The sequence below is a fragment of the Lipotes vexillifer genome, unplaced genomic scaffold (genome assembly GCF_000442215.2).
Source record: "Lipotes vexillifer unplaced genomic scaffold, Lipotes_vexillifer_v1.1 scaffold4, whole genome shotgun sequence".
NCBI classification, from domain to species: Eukaryota; Metazoa; Chordata; class Mammalia; order Artiodactyla; family Lipotidae; genus Lipotes; species Lipotes vexillifer.
Genome location: NW_006785876.1, coordinates 7,039,289 through 7,048,208, shown reverse-complemented (window position 1 = coordinate 7,048,208; position 8,920 = coordinate 7,039,289). Strand labels below are relative to the sequence as shown.

At 46.3% G+C, this 8,920-nt stretch overlaps 1 protein-coding gene across 1 annotated transcript in view; it reads left to right on the top strand.

The window, feature by feature from the left end:
- Nucleotides 1-5,026: 5,026 nt before the first annotated feature.
- CLIC5 (CLIC family member 5) overlaps nucleotides 5,027-8,920 on the top strand; it is a 104,370-nt gene continuing 100,476 nt past the window's right edge. The window contains exon 1 of the mRNA XM_007458308.1: nucleotides 5,027-5,442. Within this exon, the coding sequence (XP_007458370.1) occupies nucleotides 5,380-5,442 (63 nt within the window). The 5' untranslated portion in view covers nucleotides 5,027-5,379. The remainder of the gene's footprint in view (nucleotides 5,443-8,920) is intronic.

The window sequence follows — 8,920 nt, the reverse complement described above, 5'->3', positions numbered from 1 at the left end:
TCAGCCTTTGAGAGATATGAGTACAGAAGTCCAAGAGGAAGAAGAGGCTGTGAATAAAATAGGTGCCAGTTATCTATTCACTGATTCCATCAACCATTATTTAATGAGCATGTACACTGTACTGGGAATATTATCAGTTTGTTTGCAAGTTTATAGCCAGGGGCCATTACATTCTGTGGGTTGTGCAAAAGAGACATAAAACTGGATTCCTCTCCTCAAGGAGCTTTCACTCTTGTGAGAAAGACATGACTCAATCCATGAAGGAATTCCATGAAGAAATAATTAATGCAGGAGCTAAATCTGCTCATTGTCAGGAAGTGATATGCACACTGCATGTTCTCAGAGGGTTCTAGAAAGAGCATGGCACCCCCAAAACTCTAGTAGAGTAATGAGTGAATCAGTGGGATGAGTGACAGTTGTTGACAAGGACCCTTGGCTTCAGTCCAGCCTACTCCCTGGCCTCTCCCTTTGCTGAGCACAAGTAGGCAGGTTGCTGCTAGGACAGAGATCACTGGCGATGCTGAGCACGCCCAAGAGCACATTCGTTTATGAAGGAGTAGAATTAGCAACCCACCCGGTCCTCCTCAGGGCCCGACCTGTGACCTCATGCAGGTGGAAGCACTCATCTCTCTGTGTCTACCCTCACTTGATCCTCCTACAGAGACACAATATGACTGGTGCTTCTGCAGCTGTCATCAAAATCTGCCAGGCTCCTCCGCTTGAACCTGAAGCCCTTGAGCTTGTCCAAGAGATCCTCTGCAGAGAATGTAAGGGTTGAACAACCTGACTCCTATATAAATAGCTACCTTGGGCAGAATGAGTGGCTTCCACTAAATACCATTAGGTACATAAAAGTTAGAGCCTATAACTAAATGATATACGCTGGTACTGTGTAAGGTGAACACTTTTGGAAAATTTTCCTTATAAGGATCATCATTGTTTCATGATGATATATTCTTTTTCTCTTGTAAATATAGCTAGAAGTTTATTAATTTTATTGATGTTTTACAAGAACCAGTTTCTGGTTTCATTGATTTTCTCCATTGTTTTATCTTTTTTTCAATTTCATTAATTTCTGTGCTTATATTTATTATTTTACTCCTTCTTCTTGCTTTGTGTTTAGCTGGCTATTCTTTTTCTAATTTTTTTAAGGTGGAAGCTTAGATTATTGATTTGAGACCTTTATTCTCTTCTAAAAAGAACACTTTACATGTAAATTTCTTCCGAGGTGCTGCATTAGCTGCATCTCACAAATTTTGGTATGTTCTATGTTCATTTGTATTTAGTTCAAAATATTTTCTAATTATCCTTGAGGCCTCTTTGTATGTTGTAGCTCTGTTATTAGGTACATACACATTTGGGGTTGTTATACCTTCTTGATGAGTTGGCTCTTTTAACATTATGTAATACCTGTCTCTTTATTCATGATGATTTCCTTTTTCTGGAGTCTGTTTTGTTTGGTGTTAATATGGTGACTAACTTTCTTTTGATTAGCATTTGCATGGCATTTTTCCTCATCTTTTTACTTTATATCATTATGTTTGAAGTGAGATTCTGTAATGTGCCATTTATTAGTTTTCTGTTTGCTCTCTTTTTCCCCCTTTTAGATTATTTGAATATTTCTTGTCATTATATTTTAATTTACATATTGGTTTTTTTTTTAACTCTATCTCTTTTGTAACTTTTATAGCTGTTGTTTAGGAGTGGTTACCATATACATACCTAACTTTTCTCAATCTGCTTAGAGTTCATAGGTCACCACCTCAAGTAAATTATAGAAACATGACAGCTATATAAATTCCTTTGCCTTCACCCTTTATGTCATATGATTAAATCTGAATATATTGAAAATCCAATCACATATGTTATAATTTCTTATTTCAGTGATCATACAAAAATATGGGTGTTGCACAGATGCGCATGTCATTCTTTCATTTGGGCCATTCTAATCTTTGCTGTATTGTTCTAATTTTAGTATATGTGCTGCTAAAGTGAGCATTGAATATGTTTTTGAAGTGCTTTCCTAATAAGGATTTATCCAAAACTTGCAACAAGTTTGTGAAGCTATGATTATTAGAAGTACAGTCTATATGATCAGGGAAGTGTTTTTCTCTGAAGAAAGCTAGAATTGCTTAACCAATTATGCTTTGACATGAAAGGGTACACAATAAGGTCTTTTTAATCATGAACTAAAACAGAATGTAGAAATGAAAACTAGAAATATGCACAGAAATATTTTATAACCAAAGAAGAATTTTTTTTTGGCAAAATGAAAGTTTATAAGGTCAAAACTATCAGTTATCTGCAGAGATGTCCAAATGGGAGGTATTATCTCGAAATTAAAAGGGAACTGTTCCTTTTTTCAGTAAGTGGTAGATCTTTGGAGAAGATGAAATAACCTAACTCTGCTATAGGTTTGGGATTAGGGAAGGTAGAGGTCATACCGCACATTGTTTAGCTCACAGGCAAGAAAATAATCACATGTGTAAAGCATCTTTCATTCAAAAAAAAAAACCCTCAAAGGCACTTTGGCATATAATTTTATTTACCTCTTTCACATTGCTGTTGTGAATATTGTCCACTGTCCAGAGCAGGAAAGTGATGAGTCTGTGCGGCATGCAGTGAACGTAGCAGTCTCCCTCTGTAACCTTGTCCTTCCCGGAGTATGCGGTCACTGGCTTGGAATGTACAGCTATGAAGGTGACTGCTTCTCTAAAGGCCTTGGTGATGTAAGCCAGAAACCAAAGAGGAGGAGAAAATTAAGCCTCACCTTGATGAAGCTATAGTGTACCATGAGGGTTGCAAGTCAGGCTTGGTGACTGTTTTCTTCAGTGAATAGGAGACATTTGCACTTGGAGTTTATGGGGGAACAGCCTGCCATTAAGGGCGGTCAGGATACCTTGCCATTTTCTCTGCCTATCAGATGCCTGACTATTCAGGAAGGTTCAGCTGTAGTGCCTCCTGCTCTAGGAGGTCTTTCTTTCCGGCCACTCCAACTGTGGTGAATAATCTCTCTATGTGCTGACTTATGTAGCCCCTCCATCTGCCATGTGTGGCAGCCTTAGTCTTCCTCTCACGGGACTATTCTCCTGAAATAGATTTTAATCTACATTAAGACCAGGGCAGTGCCTTTGTTTCCCCAAATTGCCTTACCCAGTGTGCCTGAAGTTTGAGAGAGGCAGTTAGTAGAGTAGTTAAAAGCATGGGCTTAGTCTGAGTTCAAATCCTGATTCCACCATTTCCTAGCTGAATGACTAGGGGCAAGTTACTTAAATAACTCTATGCCTCACTATCCCCACTTGTAAAATTGGGATACAAACACTATCTGTAAAGATTAAATAAGTTAAGACATGTAGAGTGCTTAGCATTTTTTTGCCTGGTACCTAATAAGTACTGTTACTTCTTTTTATTAAGTGATTACTTTTTTTTCTTAGAAAGCTGTGGAACAAATATATATTTGTAAGTAAGGCAAGAAAGAGCACAGACAAGAGCAGCTAAAGAGAAGGCAAAGAACACAAACAGAAGTTGACCAGATTCCAGATGCGAAAGACTTAGTACCTGTTTTTAAAAGAAATGGAGGGTGGGAATGTAAATTGGTACAGCCACTTTGGAAAACTGTCTGGCAATTTTTTTTTTTTTTCTTTGCGGTACGCCGGCCTCTCACTGTTGTGGCCTCTCCCGTTGCGGAGCACAGGCTCCGGACGCGCAGGCCCAGCGGCCACGGCTCACGGGCCCAGCCGCTCTGCGGCATGTGGGATCTTCCCGGACCGGGGCACGAACCCGCGTCCCCTGCATCGGCAGGCGGACTCTCAACCACTGCGCCACCAGGGAAGCCCCATAGCAATGTTTATTCGAGAACATTCTAATACTCTAGAACCAAGCAATTCCATTCCTGAGTATATAGCCAACAGAAAAGTGTCCACGTATCGTGAAAGGATTTTTATAGAATGTTCATAGCAGCCCCATGGTAGTCATTAACTGGAAACTATGCAAGTGTCCATCAACAGAAGAATCGATAAATAAATTACGGCAATAAAAATGGGTGGTTTCCAACTACACACAGCAGAATGGATGAATCTCACCAACGTACTGGTGAGCAAAGGGAGCCAGACACGGAGGAGAATATACTACATTTATTATAAGATTCCAGGCAAAACTACCCTGTGCTGTTACAAGTCTCAGCCCAGGTGGGTGAGAGCCCTGGAGAGGGGGGAGAGCTAGAGAGGAGAGATCAGAATGAGCTTCTGGGCGGGTAGCTAACACTTTACCTCTTCATCTGGTGCTGGTTTCATGGATGGGTTCAGCTTGTGAAAACTTATTTAACTGTCCACTTACAATATGTGCCTTTTTTGCCCCATGTGTGTATTATCCTTCACTAAACAAACAAACAAACAAACGAAACAACAAACTAAAAAGAGAGAAAAGAAGTAAAATAAGAATAGAAAGGAAAGAAAAAAGAAGAGAATGCAAAAGACGAAATGAAAGAGAGAGGAAGAAAACCAGCCCAGAAGGTTAAAGGACAGGATGTTGGATCTGGCTGCACCTGACTGGGCTAGCACAGCTCTCTCTACCTTACACATCAGCCCCAGCCCATCCCTGCCTCCCCCTGCCCCCAGCCCTACTCTGTGGATTCAGCACGAGGATGGCGAAGGCATGGTTTTCAGGGTCCTTCCGTTCTCTTCCGCGCTACCCGCAGCCCCTCCCCACTCTGAGCACCCCTAAGGCAAGAGGGGGCTTTCCTCATGGGTAACGCTGCTGGGAGAGTAACGTGGAGGAACTGATGCTTCGTTGATGAACGTAAAGCTTAAAGCCATCTTCCCTTTCTCTCTTCTGTTCTCTTCTCTCATCCTCTCCATCCCCCCACTCCCATCCCCCTTTACCTTTCTCAGGGCATCCTCCTACTCCAGTGGCCGTGCCGCCCGGCCGGTCTGCGCGCGCCCCGCAGGGCCCGGGGTGCGGGCGGGGGCCGCGCTCGCGGGGAGCCCCTCCCGTCCGCCGGGGCTGACCCCGCCCCGCGGCGCCGGCTATTTTGGGCGCGGGCGGCGACCGCGGGATCGCTGCCGGGCGCGGATCCGGTGACACCTCTCAGCGCGCGGCACTTGTTGCTCTCAGGACCTGCCGGCCATCCCTGAGCCCACCTTTCTCCCTCGCCGCCCCCTGTCCCCTCCTGGCTTCTCTCCTTTCCGTGCGATCGCCCGGGACACCGATCTCTCAGGCACCGCTGTCGCCGGCTGGAGAAATAGATTAAAGGAAATAGATAAACTCCCTCCGCAGGGGGCCCAGCCGGGCAGCAGCAGCGGCAGGAGCTGGAGCGCTGGCCCGGGCGCCGCAGAGGTGGCGCCTCCCCGGCCCGGGACGCTGGCCCCGGGCGCCGACGGCATGACGGACGCGGCGACGGCTAACGGGGACGACAGGGACCCCGAGATCGAACTCTTCGTGAAGGTAGGTCGGCGTCCCGGCGCCGCAGCACCTGCCGCGCCTCCAGCCAGGCTCGCGGCTCACGTGCCCGGGCGCTGAGCGCTCTGGGACGCGGACTTTCCCCAGGGAGCGCAGCCCAGCCCTGACGGTCCCTTGGGTGGCCTTTCTGTTGCTTCGGGGCTCCCGGGAGGGACGGAGTCAGGTGCAGTCTGGCAGGTGGCTGTCTTCTCGGAGAGTCTGCTAGGCAGTTTGTCAAACCCGCCGCAGGAGCAGCCGTCACCCTACCCCGGCGCGATTTTGGTCTGCCCTGAAGGGCATCTCCAGGTGCAGGGAGATGGCAGGAACCTGGCTGGACTCCTGAAGCTTTCTTCTAAAATTGCGGGGTGAGGGGAAGGAAGAGGGAGAAAAGAAAGCATTACTAATAATATGACCTTTGGCAAAGCAAAAGTAACATTTCTTAAAATCCCCCTTTTCTCTTTTACTCGGAGCTATTAAAAGAAAAGCAAAAGGAAACAAAGACGTTTTCTTGCTCTGTGACCGGCAAAGCAGAAACCAAACACTCCACTCGCCCACATTATTGTAATTGTCATAATTATGCTTCTGCGGGGTTGTAGCAGGAAAGGCTAAGGGTAACCTGGGGCAGACTGGGAGGAAGGGGCACAGGGGAAAAAATTAAATTAAGTTGCCTTTTGCTCCCTGGGCAGAGACGGGCTAACATCCAAACCTGCTGCACTTCCTTTGCAACCTGGAGGGGGAAGGATGGAGGCCGAGGCAGCGTCTCCCGGTCCTCGAGCGTAATAAGAAAGAAACATTTGATAGGTCTTCGTGCAGCAGAAGCGGGGAAACCTGAGGCGCAGGGAAGTTGCCTCCGGGGCGGTGCAGAGTCGCCAGAACTTGGGGGAGGGGGCGTCGGCTGGCTGCCTGAGCGCTGAGACCTTTCACAAAAGGGAAGAACCCTCAGAATGCAGTTTCCCTAGACATATACAGGTAACTGAGAAGGGAAGAGAGCTTGGTACCTGTCAGGGGCCTCCTGGCTGAATTTAAAAGGCATATGTATTCCCCAGGGATGGGGAATATACACGTCTTTTAAATTGGTTTTGGCCAAAGGATCCTTATCTAATACAAACTAATTAAACAAATAGAGAGTTTCACAGAAAGTATAAGATCTATATGACCTTTTGGTTTTTGGTACATTTTGACACCTAAAAAAATAATAAAGCAGTTGTGACTTATCTTACACTTGGAAATTGCTCTGTCCCAGTTGGTCCAGCCTACCACGAAGCTTTGTTAAATTTTTTCGGCTGGATTTTTTCATTTTGGAGAGTTATTTTTCAAAATTATCCATAGATATTACATTTGTTTTTTAGCGAGACTTACTTTCCTCAACCTGTTTCTCTCCCCCCAAATGAGGCTTCTGTCTTCCTCATTTGGTTTCTGGGACCCCTCTGGGAGGATTTCTAGGCTCTCTGGCAGACCACGTAATGAAAGAGGTCGTGTCCTCCCAGGCTGGGCAGTGTTGGACCCAGGGCCCGGCAGGTCTGCCCTGACCCCCAGCGTCCAAGCCTGCGGTCTAGGGAGTGAATACGGAGAGCTTTTACAGAGCAAGGAGTCTTGCTGTTCTTCTTGAGGAAAGCTATTCTAGGACTTTCTCAGATTCCTTGGGAGCAGGTAGTTTCACGGTGTCAAGTTCCTGAAAGATATTTGAAACACAAATTGACTCTTTTAGAGCCAAAGGAGCCCTTTGCCCCGCTCCTAGGTGAGAAGACCATTCTACCTGCACCTTCTGAATTTCATGTTGGCAGCTTGGAGGGTTTCTCCATTTGTATAGAAAGCTCACTTCGCAGCCCCCCGTGCCCGCAAGAATTCTAAAGTACCCGTGTTGTCATTTGCTTTTGTTTTCCCTAAAGGAAAGGAACCCATGAGAGCCAGGCAGGCTTTCTTGGTCAGCGCAGAAACCAGATTGATGAGGGAACAAAAAAATCAGATAGGAAAGCTCTTTTGATTCCTCCACCCCCCTTTTGAGCTTCTGGTCAGTAGTTATCATTTACAGGGACAAGTAAAGGCTGAAAAAAATTGTGAAAATAAAGACATTGCCCAGGCTTTGAACAGTTTCGTGTTAGAGAAGCAATGTCCTGATTTATAGAATCAGGCATTTCCATAGTTTGCCGTGTCTCTTAGCTGTATGATTCCCATCAGAGGAAGGTCCTTCTTTTTTTTTTTTTTTTTTAAAAGAAGATGTTGGGGGTAGGAGTTTATTAATTAATTAATTTATTTTTGGCTGTGTTGGGTCTTCGTTTCCGTGCGAGGGCTCTCTCCAGTTGCGGCAAGTGGGGTCCACTCTTCGTCGCGGTGCGCGGGCCTCTCACTGTCACGGCCTCTCTTGTCGCGGAGCACAGGCTCCAGACGCGCAGGCTCAGTAGTGGTGGCTCACGGGCCTAGTTGCTCCGCGGCATGTGGGATCCTCCCAGACCAGGGCTCGAACCCTTGTCCCCTGCATTAGCAGGCAGATTCTCAACCACTGCGCCACCAAGGAAGCCCAGGGAAGTCCTTCTTGTTGAAGGGGTCAGGTATCCGAGGTAATCTCTGCAGGCCCAGCGGGTTGGTTTCTAGGAAGCCTCCCAGGCAGGCTTGCCTCACCCAGTTAAGAGTTGTGATGCGGTCATCTTCAACAGAAGAGAACACCCCCCCCCTCCCCGAACCTGGCCTGTCCCCTGGGTGTGTCATTCAAAACCTCCATAATCCAGAGAGTTTCAAGGACATACGATTCTGTGCCACATCAATTGATAATCATCTGTTACTACTGCCGCTGCTAATAATAATACTAAATGGCAGCGTTTTAGGACTTAGGGAGCGCATTCAAATACCTTATCTCATCAGATCCCCAGCATCCTTGTTCGTGAGCCTTGGTTCACTCAGGAAAAGTGACGTAAACAAATAAATGTGGCTCCCAGGGACCTCTTGAGACGTGATGCTGTCAGAGCACTTGGCAAGCGGCCGTTTGCTCTCCCTGTAACAAGCTCAGGAACTAAGGATGATGATTTGTCCCGTTTTATGGTTGAATAACTCAGGTGCTCAGGGAGCGTATGAGAAATGCCCAGAAGTAGATGGCAGTAAATAGCATTCAGACCCAGTCCTCAGCTAGCAGTTTAGACTCTAAATTTCTTACCCTTTTCCAAACACCCATATGTCAGGTCTCGCACCTTCTTTTGCCAAGTCAGGCTTTCACGTGTTTCCAAGATGACACTTCCTGGCAACTTACTAGTCCGTTCCAATGTGGTCATAAAACGCTGTCAAAACTCCTGCCCAGCCCTGCTCTGTCCTCCAAGTCTCTCCCGTCCAGGGAACTTTCTAATGGGGATGTTTAAGAGATCACAGAGGTTTGAGGAGGTCAGCTCTGATTCTCATTTCCCAACTAATGTGGATGGAGAAGAGGAGACAGAGACCTGGGTTCAGATCTTGTCTCTGCCTCTCATTTGTCGCGTGACTCTGAACAAGCTCAGAG